The sequence below is a fragment of the Penaeus chinensis genome, chromosome 21 (assembly GCF_019202785.1).
Source record: "Penaeus chinensis breed Huanghai No. 1 chromosome 21, ASM1920278v2, whole genome shotgun sequence".
In the NCBI taxonomy this organism is placed as follows: Eukaryota; Metazoa; Arthropoda; class Malacostraca; order Decapoda; family Penaeidae; genus Penaeus; species Penaeus chinensis.
Window position 1 is genome coordinate 23,733,404 of NC_061839.1, and position 17,918 is coordinate 23,751,321.

General features: G+C 35.7%; 1 protein-coding gene across 1 annotated transcript in view; it reads right to left on the reverse strand.

Moving 5' to 3' along the window:
- Nucleotides 1-1,236: 1,236 nt before the first annotated feature.
- The window catches only part of LOC125036531 (ADP-dependent glucokinase-like), a 24,739-nt gene continuing 8,057 nt past the window's right edge, over nt 1,237-17,918 (reverse strand). The window contains exons 3-10 of the mRNA XM_047629198.1: nt 9,514-9,704; nt 9,192-9,291; nt 8,511-8,647; nt 8,083-8,246; nt 6,676-6,782; nt 6,130-6,304; nt 5,501-5,632; nt 1,237-4,757 (exon numbers count right to left, since the gene is read on the reverse strand). Coding sequence (XP_047485154.1) covers nt 4,662-4,757; nt 5,501-5,632; nt 6,130-6,304; nt 6,676-6,782; nt 8,083-8,246; nt 8,511-8,647; nt 9,192-9,291; nt 9,514-9,704 — 1,102 coding nt within the window. The 3' untranslated portion in view covers nt 1,237-4,661. The remainder of the gene's footprint in view (nt 4,758-5,500; nt 5,633-6,129; nt 6,305-6,675; nt 6,783-8,082; nt 8,247-8,510; nt 8,648-9,191; nt 9,292-9,513; nt 9,705-17,918) is intronic.

Consider the following 17,918-nt stretch of genomic DNA (forward strand, 5'->3'; position numbering starts at 1 on the left):
GATGATCATTGATGATGACTGATGACTGATGATGAATGATGATCATTGATGATGACTGATGACTGATGATGACTGATGACTGATGTCTGATGTCTGATGACTGATAATGACTGATGACTGATGATGATTGATGATGGTGATAATTATGAGGACAATGAGGATGATAAAAAATAATAAGAACAATAAGAATGATAATGATAGTGACGATAATGATAATGATAAATAATAATCAATAATAATAATAATAATAATAATAATAATAATAATAATAATAATAATAATAATAATAATAATGATAAAAACAAAAACAATGATAATATTTTTTGTGGAAATTTATCTCTTCAACAGCTTAAAAATGTCAACAAAACAAAAATCCTACTAAATCTACAAAATTTAAATTAAGTACCATTAGTCCAGCTTTATCTTCCCCCCAAATAAATGTTAATGGCAAGTGAACATACTCACTTCTAAACTGAACAAAAAAAATAACCAAAACTATCAAACTCTTCATACTCTCATAATTGTAGAACTACATTCCTGCCTTAAGAAACAAAAACAAAAACAACAAACAAATAATGATTGTAATTCCTCCTTTCCTCTTCTTCTGAATATTGTCCGAGACATCAGGAGGCAACGGAAACCTTTGCTGCGCTACAAAATTCCCTCCACTCTGACCACGTATCATGTTGCTATGTTCATCTTTGTGTTTGCATGTGGATTGGGGTGCTATCATAGCCAGCAACACTTCCCAACTACTGCACGACCACAATTAAGTCCAAGCTGAAAATTATTGGTCTCATGGCCCCCACCACCCTAGTCTCCCCCCCCCCCCTGACTCGAAGACTAACTTATAATATTGAGCAAACATTATGAAGCACCGCGTAAACCAGAATATGTAAGCATGGCAAAAATCAACTGGATTCCAGACTATTGCACGACCTCGAGATGTCTTGTAAAGGAAAAAAGAAAAATAATAATAATAAATGTGTGAAGTTACTTCATATGCAAAACAAATCCTTAAATAAATTAGAAAAATCATAACATTCACATAATGACTGTAACAGTAACAATAATAATAATAATAATAATGATAATAATAATAATAATAATAATAATAATAATAATAATAATAATATTAATAATAATAAAAATAATAATAATAATAATAATAACAATAATAATAACAATGTTAATATTTATGTTAATGTTAATGTTAACAATAACAATAACAATAACAATAACAATAATAATAATAATAATAATAAATAGAAGAAGAAGAAGAAGAAGAATACAAACAACAGTAACAAGACTAGTACATCATCAAATGAACCGTAAAGTCAACAGCTAGTCTAATATGACTGGAAAAATGTTGAAACACCTTGGTATTCCAAACACACTTCTTCCCATTTTTTTAACTGCAAACTATAAAATTATTTTTTGATAATTCTTGCAGTCCAATACTATTTATAATACCTTTTTCTTTCTTGTTACATGATTCTAGCTGTAATTTTTAGTTTATATTTCTTTCACAATATATCATCATCACTCTAATATAAGTAAAATTCTGTATTCTCTCTGTTTTCCATATTTGTGACTTAAAGGCTTAAAAAAATGAAAAATTAGAAAGAGATCACAAATACAAGCTTCTTTCCCCCCAAATTTCTGTCAGGTTAAAAATATCACAAATATAACTAAATCCCACAAAATGCTTAAAATCTGAGATACAGTATTTTTTTTTCATTATCATATCAAGTAATGATATTAAAATAACTTTAAACAAACAGCCAATTAAAAGTTAAAAAAGAAGATATGAAATAGACAGTTACACTGAAGTTCCTTGCTTAGGCTTATTTCATGGCAATTTGTTTCACATAACCTTTAGTCATTACAGCAAATAGTTTAAATAACAACACAATGATTAAACATTAATAAAAAAACACAAACACCATTTAAAAGGCTCTAAAACACTAGCCTTTTCAAGGTCTCCTTTCCGACTCCTCACTCTCTGGCATAAAACCCATATAAATATTCCAGTTGTTTTCTTTCCCTTTCCCTTTTACAAAATGGATAACATAGGCAAGTTTACAACAGCCTATGTAACAGCCTTAAACAAATAGCCTTCGTTGATAATAATAACCAGAAGCTGCTAAGGAGTGTTTGACAACAGGTAAAAACATTATTTGTAATATAAAATGTAATATTAACTAATAGAGATCTACTGTAGGTAAAAGTAAAGCATCTATAGAGGCTAGAGATAATATGGCCACCAATTTGATTACCTTATGACAATAATATCTGGGGTAATAGAAATAATGATGCTACTGTGCACCATGTTCTAACTTTTTTTTTTTTACAATAACAGTGCAATTGCTAGTTCTATACAATATGACTAGCAAAGTTGAAAGCAATGCTTATGTTACCTATTAGCTCTATTGATAAAAATAGCTATGTCTCCCAATAGTACTAATGAAATATCCTGCCATAGCAATGCTTTTAAGTAAATTATAGCAGTGACAATACCCATATAGCCATTAGCACCAAAATAAAAAATATGATATTAACCATAGACTCTTTCATTATGAAGGTAGTGCTAATAATAAAAATTTCAATGATAATCACAGTAGTGGTATAATGAAGATATGGACAGCCTAGCAATACCTCCTGAACAATTTACTGTCAAGTTAAAATTCAGACACACATCTAGATTAGAACTGTATTCTCAAATAAAATCAAATAAATCTTGACTAATACTTTCTTTTCTTTCCTAATAAATTGTATAGCAATATACTTCACAAAAAGAAATGTGAAAGATAATAGTTTTTTCTCCTTTCCTCCCTATCCAAAAAGATGCATAAATCATAAAAAAATGAATGACAACAACACTATTACATTAACCCTTTGCTGCCAGGAGCCATGTACATGCCATGGCATGCCTGGACTATATTCTTGATGGCATGTGCATACATGCCATGGTGCACCGGTCCTGCGTTCCGGGGGCATTTGCAGTCATGCCTCGCACACTATGGTGCCAACACAAGCCCCCGGCCACTATGAATACAGCCCGGGAGAGAGGGCTTTCGCATCAGGAAACCACCCAGCGGCATTGGGTTAAGCCCCTAACCTAATTTATCATGGCTCATTTAGTGACAAAACCATTAATTCTAAATGGATAAGAATAACAGAAATATAGGTCTATGGGTTAGAAATTACTTATACAGCCTTAATCATACAAATAAAAAAGGAAACAAAAATAATATTAATGATTATGTAACCAATTCTAGCAGAAAAAAACACTGGAATGTATCAGGAAAAAAAAACAATTAAAAAAAAAAAAAGATGATTATCAAAAAAAATCATAATAAAATTTGAAATTATAGCTCATATATCATTTATAATGGGTGGCAAGGAATCTGCACACAGGACATAAATCATATTAAAAACTTTCAATCTACACTCTCTTCCTAATCATTTCATCCCCACGAACATTATACAATCTTTAACATCACATACAAGAAAGCTGAATAAAACACATTTTCCAGCAGAAAAATACCTCAAACTCCACCCAAGTACCAAATAAGAGGACTATATGACACATACTTCTTTGCAACAGGGACTGTGAAACCCTTCATTATGCCAACTTAGCTTCTATTCAAATGTTCAGAAGAAAAAGAAGCAGAATAGCAGTTGAGAAAATAGATAAGATATAAGTGGGATTCAGATACAACATGCATACTTTTGTCTCTTCTTGGCTCTTCCTTATGATGTACTGAGGAAAACACAACCAATTCTTTCTTTTATGCAATGGTTTTCTTTTGTTGAACTCGTGCTGATAGCTTACTTAAGAACTATGTAAGCTTTCATGTCAATATTGTGACACGGCTTTTTCCATGTTTATGATCCGAAATATTCATAGCCACTTTTGACTAATTCTTTAGAGACAGGAATGTTTTCTTTTTCTTCAAGTTCATTTGACCAGCTTTTTTCACTGGGGGAGGGGGATTCACATTCATTTTCTTGTAACTGACACTTTGGACAGAAATCCCATTCAAGCTTAGCTACCTTTGATTACAAACATAACTTGGTATCTGGGTGGTTGTTGGTTTCTCCTGAGATGATAACTTCTTTTTTCTCCTTATATAAATCTTTTCTAGAAAAATTCAACTAGTTTCCAGTCTCAACAATATGACTGCACTAGAAAAAATATCTATATACAGAAATTAATAAAAATAAAATATGAACACATACTGAGGTGATAACAACTATTGCTATTAATGACAATAATCTCATTTTTTCACAATTTTCAATTGCATACAAACTGAATCAATTACTCAACTCACACTTTAAAAGAATGAGTCTATCTTACCTTAAACACCATCAGCATTACTATACCTAACAAAAATATCTCTTATTACTATTCCATAAAATATATTTTCTTCTTGCAACATGCAAGACACAAGGCACTGGAAATCAGTAAAATACTCTGGTTCTTAAAGACGTCCACCTCTGGCTCCCATAAAAAAAAAAAAAATAAAATAAATAAATAAATAAAAAAGATTCCTGACATGGAATGTAAGTTCACCCTAACAGATATCTGATAAGAATTCTCTTCAAACACAAAAACTTTTCTCTCTGGGTAAAAGACTAAGAAGTGCACCTGCATGTTACACCTGCAGAACCAGGCCAGCTGCTGAAATGTTGTCTCCACCACCTGCTGTGTGCCGGACTGAGGTGCACACAAGAACAGGAGCCACACATATCTGTTGGGGTGGGGAGGCAGTCAGGGGAATATCAAACAAAAAAACTGAGAGAATAGAAAAGAGAGAAGGAAAAATAGGGAGTGAAAAATAAAGGAGAAAAAATTAACCTATGAAGAAATTCAAAAATCTAATTAATACCTCAAATACCAAGATGATCTTGATACAATCAGTTAAATAATACACACTGGTCATTCTTTTGGGCATCTGGTTATTGCAATTTACACTGCTTTTAAGTACTGATTAAAAGCTACTTAATGATTATTAAAATAATGAAGAGGAGGCAAAGGAGAAGAAGAGGAGGAGGAGACAGAGGGGGAGGAGATAGAGGAGGAGGAGGAGGAAGAAAAAAATACTGGGAGAATGAAAAGCACAAGATGGCAGTGGAAAAGGATAAACAGGCAAAAAAAGGAAGAGCAGGAGCCTCAAGAGGAGGAAAAGACAGATTAAGAGGAAGAGAAGGAGGAGGAAAAGCAGGGGAGGAAAAGGATGTAGATGAAGAAAATTAAGGATGAAAAAGAAAAGCTGGAAGAAAAGGAAAACAGGAGGAAATGAAAGATAGAAATAAAAGGAGAGGAAAAGAAAGAGCTAGAGGAATGGCAAGGGGAGAAGCAAAACAAAGAGCAAGGAAGAGGGAAAAACTGAGAAGTAGACAAAACAGGAAAAAGCACAATAACTAGAACATTCTCCCCCACACAAAAACACAATAACAACACTATCACTAACCATCACCATATTTCCCTTACCTCTATATTGCCATCGTCTTCAGTCCAACATGCCACAGGGTGATGGTTGTCAAACATGACCCTCCCCGCTCCTGCTTCCTGAGACAGTGTGAAGCCATCGTCCATTAGGATTTTGGCATTTCGCAAGTTGATCTGTGGGTTTAGAGGTGTTTGTAATATGCACCCATGAATGAGAGGAGAGAAGTTCATGCAAGAAAATATAATGCTTATCAAATATAAACTATTAATTCATACAGATAATACATCAGGATCACCAATTCTTATTAAACTTAAAGTGTATCTCCTTTGAGTGGCAAAGAGTTGGAGCTGATCTTTATATAATTAAGTAATAGGAATTAGAGAATATCACAGAAGAAAAAGAGAGAAAAAAATGTTTACAAGTAAAACAAGAAAAAAAAAAGAACAAGATAGAAAGACAAGAAAAAGACAACCAAAAGGAAGGAAAGGAAAGATCCAAGAAGGAAATGAGGAATTGAACCCATAAGGAAAAGAAATGAGATCTAAGTAAAAGAGAATGAAGAACAAACATACATGAAATCCAAGAAAAAAAGAGGTTCCTTACTCAACACCAACCCTCCCCAAATGACACTCCTTGAAACTCAACCCCATACCTTACTCGTACTCCTCACCTTAGAATTGCCGCACACATGTCGATTTGCCGTGAGTGCAGCCTTCGTCGCAGCAGCCATGGAGTTAAGCCAGGGTGACCCCTTCCTCACCATGATGGCCTGGAACGCAAGGGTGTGGAGGTGCAAGCGCGTCAGCCTCCTCTTCCCACCCACCTCTGGGGTGTTTCCTAATTGCCTGCAGGGAGAAAGTCACAATGACTTTGTATTGCAGGCGAAAAATACTGTGTGGGAATGCTGCTGGATTCATAAAATAGAATAAAATAATTACTGTACAGCAAAAAAAAAAAAAAAAGAAATACCAAAACTGTGACATTCATTCCTCTGCAAGAATAAATGCATAAAGCAGAATCATCATTTCTGTATATTGACCTATTCATTTTACATGCACAGCAAGTAAAAGGCAATCTGATCTGGTCAAAATTGCATTAAATAACAAAATGATGCCCAATGACACAGCAAACAGTTACAATATCCAGAAGAAATGCTTCTGTTATAATTACAATATGCTTCTGGCATAACTAACTCAAAAGACTTATCTCAACTCACTCGAAAATTTCTCTCATCTGATCAAGAACAACAGCAACACGAGGGTTGAAGTCCGACACAAGACTGACGTTTCCATACTTCATCATACTGTACAGATTTGGAAGTTCCTGCAACACAGAGAGATGACAATAGTCTAGAATATTATACATTTCCTGCAAAATCAATCTCACTTACAATCACTTCAATCATAGATCTATATGTAATCTATGTCTATATCTATATCAATCTATTTACCAATCTATCAATTCTCATCTGTCTGTCTGTCTGTCTCTATTTGCCAGTCAGTCAGTCAGTCAGTCAGTCAGTCAGTCAGTCAGTCAGTCATCCATATCTCTCTCTCTCTCAGTCAGTCAGTCAGTCAGTCAGTCAGTCAGTCAGTCAGTCAGTCAGTCAGTCAGTCAGTCAGTCATCCATATCTCTCTCTCTCTCTCTCAGTCAGTCAGTCAGTCAGTCAGTCAGTCAGTCAGTCAGTCTGTCTGTCTGTCTGTCTGTCTGTCTGTCTGTCTGTCTGTCTGTCTGTCTGTCAGACAGACAGACAGACAGACAGACAGACAGACAGACAGACAGACAGACAGACAGACTGACTGACTGACTGACTGACTGACTGACTGACTGACTGACTGACTGACTGACAGACAGACAGACAGACAGACAGACAGACAGACAGACAGACAGACAGACAGACTGTCAGTCAGTCAGTCAGTCAGTCAGTCAGTCAGTCAGTCAGTCAGTCTGTCTGTCTGTCTGTCTGTCTGTCTGTCTGTCTGTCTGTCTGTCTGTCTGTCTGTCTGTCAGTCAGTCAGTCAGTCAGTCAGTTTGTTTATTTGTCTATCCATCTACCAGTCTTGCAGTCTATCTGTCTTCCTATCTATCTATCTGTATATCTATCTATACAGATATATCTATCTATCTGTATATCTATCTATCTGTATATCTATCTATCTGTATATCTATCTATCTGTATATCTGTCTGTCTATCTATCTATCTATCCGTCTTTCTATCTATCTACCTATCCGTCTATTTATCTGTCTTTTCACCTGCCTATTCACCTGTCTGTCTGTCTGTCTGTCTGTCTGTCTGTCTGTCTGTCTGTCTGTCTGTCTGTCTGTCTGTCTGTCTGTCTGTCTGTCTGTCTGTCTGTCTGTCTGTCTGTCTGTCTCTGTCTGTCTCTGTCTGTCTCTGTCTGTCTCTGTCCGCCTCTGTCTGTCTCTGTCTGCCTCTGTCTGTCTCTGTCTGTCTCTGTCTGCCTCTGTCTGCCTCTGTCTGCCTCTGTCTGCCTCTGTCTGCCTCTGTCTGTCTGTTTAATCTTTCTAATCAGTCTGTTTCTATTCATCTGTCTCTATCTATTTATCTATCCACCCACCCACAAGTGCCACGCACCCACCCACACTCATGCACAACCTCACCTGTTCGTTCATGCCCAGAGAATCGGAATAGGGAACAACATAGTCCATGAGATCGTTCAAGAGTTCAGTGTCGGTGAAGGAAGCCATCTCAAAGTGGATTCTGGTCGTAAAGGGGAGGGAACTCATCTGGTCCCGAACGGCCATTAGACGTTCCTGACGACGGCCTGCCAGAGGAAGGATTAACGTTAACAGTGAGAAGGGGGAATGGTATGAAGAAGATATGATAAATGATTGGTAAATAATTTTAAAAATGCATAATTACCATAAGATAATAATCATTCTAGAATTTATGTAATGATCAGTAATTTCCACTTTTTTTCAATTATTTAATTCTTAATCAATTTCACTTTCCATACATCTATTGATTCATATTTCATGAACATAATGCCATTAAAACTTCTACCTGCACATCTAGCACACAATTTTACCTGACTGGAAGGGAAAGTTGTCCATCATCTGAAGACCTCCAACAACGAGTAAATGTGGCTTGAACGAGGGCAAATGTCCACCGAACTCTTCAACTGAACTCAGGGTTGGATTGCTATCATCACTGTGTACAATAAATCTGCAAAGAAGAAAAGATGACACTGATAATGCTGATAAGAAAAGGAAAAAGAAAGAAATACATATGTTTGATGACAAACGTTGAGTATGACTGACACTTTTCATTCACTCAAGCTACTATTACTCAAAAATATGAGTTCTCACATCCTTATAAACTTTACAAGTAGTGCCATTACAAGTTTTTTTAATTAATTTCCTGATTCAGTAATATGTTCTGATTTATAACTAATAACAAGTAAAATACTGCTTTATAGCATTCATATGTTGGCATATCCACTATTTATATCTCATATTAGGAAGAAATTTTAACATTCAAACAAGAGTAAATTGAAAAAAAGATATGCTGAATAACATGCTTAGAATTTTTAATCATATAAGCTGCAATGAATAATAGTTTTCTTGCTCTCAGCACTAGTTATAAAGAAATGCATCCTTACAGGCATGAAATTTTTTTAATAATTAAAAAAAAAGAAACACTTCCATTGATATTTACGGCAATAGTAAGAATGATTATGATTACATCAATAATAATTATCATTAGTTACCTATTTGCTCGAGGTGCCTCATAGGTTCCCCATTTCTCCCCTGTCTTATACTCTAAGATCAGGTGAATGTCATCAACTCCATCAACATCTCCTCCTCCAACTGTAAAGATAAATTTGTAAATGGTCAAAGTGGAAAACAATCTGATGTAATACATGAAGGACTTTTTTGAATGAATACATGATTTTGAAAATGTTCTCCCTCAATATCTACTGAGAGAAAAATATCTTCTTTTCATTAATTTCTTCTAAACTAATACTCACTCAGTAACAAAAAAAAAGGATAACACCAATATATACAAAAACATAAACACCTGCAACTCACCCACAATATCAGGATGAATCTCCTCCATGATATATGGGCTGCGTTTGGCAGCAAGGAGAACCTTTGCTCCCTCTTTGGCAAATCGAGAAGCCATGACTGGAGCATTACCCCCTAAAGCAGAGTAAGAGCCTGGCGCTGCCTCTGCTGCAGTTATCATCTCGCTGAACAGTGTTTCATTGACCACATACCGTCTGCAAAAGGAGAGTTACACAGAACAGGAGGAAATGGACTCTATGGGGAAAAGCAGTAGATGGACATAAATCTTCCAGTGAAAAAAAATGTCCTAATTTCATCCTGTTATGACAAAACAACTGAGAAAAATTGCACATGAAAAAACGAGATATTACATTTTTTGCATGAGAGAATACATACATAAATTGGCTATGAGCATTATTTTTTTTTTCCTTTTTTTTTTTACAATTAATCATACTAAAATTTTTAAACATACATATTTATCTCTTAATATTAACCCACTGATACCGGGAGGGCAAATGTACATGACACATCAACTGTGATTTATTTTAGTTTGTTAACTTAAGTTTATTAAGTGTTTAGTCATCAAAGAGTTAATTAGTAGGAGTATTTGACCTCACCTAAGTACCCAATTCCTTGAATTTCTAGGAGAAGTTTTTTTTAATGCTTTTAAGACTGTTATTATTATTTACTTCTTTACTGATTATAGTTATTATAATATTACAAACAATACTAACAGCAATATATAAAAAAATATAAATACTTCCAAAAATCAAGGTAAAGGCTGAACAAGTGAAATCAGATAGGACTAGTAATTGACTCATTGGTGACTAAGCTCTTATGGAGCCATATATGTGTAAACAAAATTAATAGGCTAAAATCACAGTGGATATGGCACATATATTTGCTCTCCCAGCAGTCAGTGGGTTAAGTCAATGAATCAGTGAATGCTTTCACTTATCAAGTAACAATTCAGATTATAAACACAGACCAAACACACACAAAGACTTTCTTCTGCGTTACTCAAAAAAAAAAAAAAAAAAGTAATATTATGGTTTAATATAGTAACCCTTTGAAGTTATTACTAAAAACACTATTTTATAAATCTGATCTTACTTATACAGCTAAAACATCTACACACCCCAAAGTCATTAATTTGCTTGAAAGTTATAAATCTACAGTTTATACTTCAGTGGTCAAAGTTTTGAAAAGTACATATTTACTTTCAAACACAGAAGAGAGTGGAAATAGCACAAAAGATCCTTTAGTTTCCAAAATCTGTTATTATGTATGAGTATTTTACATGTCATGCAGTAATTAAAATAAAGGTAGTTTTACAATCTCCTTGTCAATGTTCCCTGTTTTATGCACCTCATAACTCACTATGAAAGTTCATTTAAGTATCACAAAGTTCTAGGATCTGGTTTGCCTGTGTGAGACAGTTCATTATGTTATGAAAAGGGCCTACTGAGTCTGTTGATTATGTATTACCAACTTCTATCATTAATATTTTTTTCTGTAGAGGTGGGGTTGGACTTCAAACACTTGTAACTTGATGCTTCTATGCTGATAGTCCTGGTAAATTTACAACTGCATGCTTACCCCGAGAGATTTAATGACACTGAGAAGTCATCTACAAACTACTTTTTCTAATTATTAGTTGACAAAAAAATACACTCCACACAAACATGTGTATTTTGCAGACAATAATAATATACTGTTATTCATTAAGCATAAATAAAGTATATGTTCATGAAAAAAATGTAAATAAAGCTTTCTTTCCAAGTTGCTTCTTCATATCTTTAAACACTATTACAGTCTTTCTCAACTTTCTTTCCATCATTCACACACTCAGCTGGATTTGTTTTGCTCATTATCCATGGACTACCACACAAAAAATATAAATACAGCCAGCATAAAGGCACAACATTAAAATATAAATGAAAGCCTTAATCATCTATACAAGTCATTATTTGATAAATAAAATAAAATGTATACTGTCCACTCACTCAAAAAATCACACACATATACCAGAATCAGGTTCTCTGATAAATCACTAAAATAAGATGTTAAAGTCACTTAATATAACAATACTACTGCTAAAGTGGCAACTCACTGATGGATGATGGGTGTACAGTATATATCCACCACCCATCCCTGAGTGTTCACTTTACACATCAAGACCAAAAGCTAGGGTAATCAACTCCATGTTAATGCATACACAAACTAGCAAGGTCAGCTACACTGGCCTGCAACACTGGTATGGGTTTAGGCCTTGCCATGTAAAATTCAACCATCTAGGGGTAAGTTTACAACTGCTCAATCACATTTTCCAATTATTAGTATCAGAATTACTGAAGGCAAAAATTCAGTAGTCAAAATGACAGAAAAAAAGTATACGGTATACTAATGTTTTAACAGAAATGTGGGACAACAGCTTCAAAAGTAAACAATACTTACAGGTGAAAATTAACCTAGTCTAACTTTCAAATTGTCATCGGACTTTTGAAATCAAGTTATTACACTTTTTACTAAAAACAATTATTTACTTTCCTAGATTCCGCTCCTCAAATCTATGGCTCAATTGCCAACTTTTCTTTTATCATGTACAGATCATAAACATCCAGACTATAACTCCAAATCTAAATGAGGAAAATCACTGGTTAAAATAACAACAATAAATACAACCAAGTGCTAAATTGGGGGATGTTACTGTAATTGGCTAGTTGATATAAAAACTAACAATGGCTCCCTTACAAAACATTACAAGATATAAAAAGAACTTTGCACAAAAATTATCCCTTCATAACTATACAAAACACTAATAAAAGAGAATCATAAAACAATAATTACAGCACTATGACAACTGCAATATTTAACCCTTTGCCAACAAGTGACATATATGTACATGCCATGGCAAAATTGGACTCCTTTCAAGATGGCACATTAATCTATGACATGGATATCAGGCTAACTCTAAGTGTAAGCACTAAATAGTGCACATCTGCAGCTACCAGAATCATAGACAATGGGGAAATTATATGTTTCTATACTACTGACTTTTTCATCAATTGTCTGGTTGCACACACCACCCAGGGGTTGTCAAGTAAGCCTCTTAAAGAACCAGGATTAGGATATTCCTACAGTGAAAGAAAAGGACCCATGGTTGCTGTATTAGTTAACTAATACAAATATTCCTGCCATATCCCTTTGTTAATTGATTTCTTTTATATTCCAGCATTTAAGAAGAAAATGGAAGACCATGCCTCTATATCCACATATTATGCACAAGTTGCATTGACAATTCACATCCTCTTGAAATTGTCAATAAATTCAGCCAACAGTTTTATTCCTGCATGAACAAAGAATTGTAAACAACAACAACAACAAAAATGAATGTATCACATCAACTTAAATTTTTTTTTTTTTTTTTCTGTTAAGAGATGTCAATTTAACTGCAAATCTGTATATATTATACAGTGGTTCTCAACTTGTGAACTGCATCATAACATACAAGTACAAGTAAACCTAAGGTAACCCTAATCTAAATTCCCTATCAACATGAATCTATTAAGCCCTCATGAAAATTTTTGGCTAAGTGGCAGGTGATGGCAATGTGTTTGTCATGGAAAAATCTGGCGAAGGGCCAAGGTGACGGGAGCATGTCCTCATGAGATATTGTTGCCATGAGGCAGCTGATGGGAATATCTCACTGTCAATGCATAAAGTTCTTCGAAGGAGATTGGATTCCAAGGTCCTTTAGAAAGCATCTCTTGCATTATCTACACTGGTAAATGTGAGTCATGGAAGATGTGAACTGCATCATAACATACAAGTACAAGTAAACCTAAGGTAACCCTAATCTAAATTCCCTATCAACATGAATCTATTAAGCCCTCATGAAAATTTTTGGCTAAGTGGCAGGTGATGGCAATGTGTTTGTCATGGAAAAATCTGGCGAAGGGCCAAGGTGACGGGAGCATGTCCTCATGAGATATTGTTGCCATGAGGCAGCTGATGGGAATATCTCACTGTCAATGCATAAAGTTCTTCGAAGGAGATTGGATTCCAAGGTCCTTTAGAAAGCATCTCTTGCATTATCTACACTGGTAAATGTGAGTCATGGAAGATGTGAACTGCATCATAACATACAAGTACAAGTAAACCTAAGGTAACCCTAATCTAAATTCCCTATCAACATGAATCTATTAAGCCCTCATGAAAATTTTTGGCTAAGTGGCAGGTGATGGCAATGTGTTTGTCATGGAAAAATCTGGCGAAGGGCCAAGGTGACGGGAGCATGTCCTCATGAGATATTGTTGCCATGAGGCAGCTGATGGGAATATCTCACTGTCAATGCATAAAGTTCTTCGAAGGAGATTGGATTCCAAGGTCCTTTAGAAAGCATCTCTTGCATTATCTACACTGGTAAATGTGAGTCATGGAAGATGTGAACTGCATCATAACATACAAGTACAAGTAAACCTAAGGTAACCCTAATCTAAATTCCCTATCAACATGAATCTATTAAGCCCTCATGAAAATTTTTGGCTAAGTGGCAGGTGATGGCAATGTGTTTGTCATGGAAAAATCTGGCGAAGGGCCAAGGTGACGGGAGCATGTCCTCATGAGATATTGTTGCCATGAGGCAGCTGATGGGAATATCTCACTGTCAATGCATAAAGTTCTTCGAAGGAGATTGGATTCCAAGGTCCTTTAGAAAGCATCTCTTGCATTATCTACACTGGTAAATGTGAGTCATGGAAGATCTACAGCAGGGACACTACATCCTATTTCTGCTCGCCTTGACCAGAAGCACAGGGTGTGATGCGAAAATAAAATATATGAAAACATACAATATCATATTGTTACTGTTATGGTTATTGCACACAGTTGAAGACTATCTGGAAACGATATGGAGTTTACTCAAGGAAAACAGTCTATTACCATCTTGATACAGCATAACAATGACAAATATAGATCTCAGAAAATGGTAGAAACAGTATATGTAGAATAAGAGCTAATAGCATAACAAAGAGGATCTGGAGATTCACCTCTCAAGTAAGCCTAATGGTCAAAATGTGGTCCACATTCATGCATAACTTAATCCAGTCCAATAAGTTGAGTTTTCTCATAGAGTAACTTACAGAAGATTGCATATTTTTAAGCCAACATATTAATTGTATACATATATAAAACATTAGTATTCATATACCAATGGAGGATAGAACTGGTGTGTTGCAGAAGTCCAGGATATATCTCCAGTGTCACCAAATTACAAAGGTTGAGAACTACTAACATAATACATATACCATATATAAATAAGTGTGGTTTTACATACATATACATACCTAGGCGGTAAATGTACGAGTGTGTGTGTGTGATTACACGTACAGGAGCATTTGTGTATGCATGTGTGGTTAAGTGTGTGTTTCACATGCACCAATTAAATACAATCTCTTTGGTCTAAAACTGTTTTATCAAAACCATTTTCCACTTCATGTTCAGATCATGCAATCCTAACATTATACAAGTTACTCCAAAGTGTTATACACTCCATAACCATTACTGAATGGAAAAACACAGGCTTTACAGCTGAATTTACATAACTGAAAATAAAGATAAAGAAGAAATGCAATGATTAAACAGAAATAACAAAAGGATGAAAAGAGAGGAAAAATTATAAGATACAAGAAAAAAAGAACAAAATGCACATCAGTAGTTGAGATAAAGAAAAGCACATAGAGAGAGAGAGACAGAAAAAAAACATGCCGGCAGGTGGTCGATGAATTACAAAGACAGCGAGAGAAAAATAATGGCAAATAACAGAAAATAAAAAAAACATCATAATACAGAAACCATATCAACCACAAGACAGATACCAAAAAATAAAAAGGTAAAAGAAAAAAATACAATAATAAATAATAACCTACACATCAACAAAACAAAACAAACATACGAAGAGAAAGAAAGCAGGCACAAACAAAATACTAACTGGCATCCACCAGACACAGGTAATGCTGCCATGTGGTTGACCACTGTGCTGTGTTTTGGGATTTGGACATCAATGAATTCTCCTGATGCTCACAAGCAAATGAATAATGTTGGATTGCTAAACACAGATAGGTTATGATTTTCAAAGAACGGCAGGCGACGATCATTCATCGTGAGTGTCGAGTAGGTTAGAATATTTTTTTGAAAATACAAAATATCTAAGAGAAAAAAACAACAACCCCATTAACAAAAGGAAGGAACAGGAGGAACAGGAGGCAAAGAGGGAGGAGGTAGGGAAAAAGGGAGGAGGAGGAAGGGAGGGGGGAGGAAGGGAGGGGGAGGAGGAAGGGAGGGGGAGGAGGAAGGGAGGGGGAGGAGGAAGGGAGGTCGAGGAGGAAGGGAGGTCGAGGAGGAAGGGAGGTCGAGGAGGAAGGGAGGTCGAGGAGGAAGGGAGGGGGAGGAGGAAGGGAGGGGGAGGAGGAAGGGAGGGGGAGGAGGAAGGGAGGGGGAGGAGGGAGGAGGGAGGAGGAAGGGGGGGAGGAGGGAGGAGGGAGGAGGGAGGAGGGAGGAGGGAGGAGGGAGGAGGAAGGAGGGAGGAGGAAGGAGGAAGGAGGAAAGAGGAAAGAGGAAAGAGGATGGAGGAACAAGGATGAGGAAGGAGGAAGGAGGAACAAGGAGGAGGAAGGAGGAAGGAGGAACAAGGAGAAAGGAGGAAAGAGGAACAAGGAGGAGGAAGGAGGAACAAGGAGGAGGAAGGAGGAAGGAGGAACAAGGAGGAACAAGGAGGAGGAAGGAGGAAGGAGGAACAAGGAGGAGGAAGGAGGAACAAGGAGGAAGGAGGAAGGAGGAAAGAGGAACAAGGAGGAGGAAGGAGGATAAATAAAGGAAGATCACTACTAATCGATATCTGTATACTAATGAGCCTAGTAAATCCACATACTCCACTGGTGGTAAGTAATCGACATACCAAGCAAATGAAAATCACAACTGCTCACAATCAGAATCTGTGATGAAAAAATAACACACAAAAAAGCTTAAGACAACCTTCAACCTTGCAAGCATATGCAATTTCTATCCCACTGTTGGTCTCTGCACAGGGTCTCCTAATACAAAATGGCCTCTGAAATTTTCTTTTCAAAGCTTTGCAAAATCCCACACTTTTATTACATAAAATGTTTGAAGACTCAATCAGATAATATAAATACGAAGAGTTAGTTTAGCCATAATCACAGTAAATGAACTCAAAGCAGAGTTAGGCAAGACAGCTGGAGTTTGTGCTTCTTGCTGTCTGTGAGCAAGAAGAAAATCAAAGTTTTAGAAGCACTAACACAGCAATCTTTCATTAGACAAACAGATCATGTTAGTCTATGCAACTGTCAACTAGCATGTCAGTATTACAATGGCTTCATAAATCTCATGAGCTAATGAAAAAAAAAAAAAAATACCAGTTACAATTATAATCTCCTAAAATACTAAACATAATAGAGTTTATTTCCTTTATTGCAAGGTTAAACACCCATTATTCTTAACCCCCTGATGGGTAGGACAGGGTATCACATCCATGAGGATCCAGTTACTGCACACAGCAATTTCTGTTTAGGAATGTTTGGCATCAAGCATGAACTTAGAAGTCAAACCATGAGAAGTGACCTGACATACAGGACCTAGGCAAAAGTATACCATACTGACGTGTCATTTTATACATACAGACCATCCAGGGGTTAAAGAACTAATTTTAATACAGAAGGACCCACAGCAACACCTACTTTATCTCTCTTTATCATTGCTAAGTCACTTTAGCCCATATTTGTACAAGATTTGATTCAAATATGATGAACGAATGAACAGCTGCACTGGTTATGACAACACAGCATCCATTCTAAGGCTATCAAGCTCATATATAAAATGCTTCAACATATAGCAAAAGAGAAGAGAAAAATACACATGCATAACCTCTACAGTACCCTTGGAGAATTGCGCTCCCTTTAATAAGACCAGCTCGCCCACTCCAAGGCTGAAAAAGAAACTCGTATGTAGAAAATATGATCATGGAGTAAAATCACTTAACCATTTCAGGATGTGCCACGCGCTTGTCCAGCTAAATTTGTTACACACTAGAGAAAGAGGTGGAGGCCAATGATTGTAGTACCTCAAAAATTGTCACTTACATTCCAGAAAAATAAACTGTACTTCAGAAGTCCTTTGCCAAGTGACAACAATAATACAGAACAATACAAATGCTTCAAAAAGATCTAAATATATATATACATATATTCATAAATCAACAAACAAGTGAAATATCTGTTTGTACAACAAGAACAACAACCAGATAAATCATATATCAATATCTAAAATCATTATACACGTAAATAGATTTACCAGAAATAGCTCACTTATGAAGACATTATGTGCTAACAGTTTCATGAATCATCCGTGTT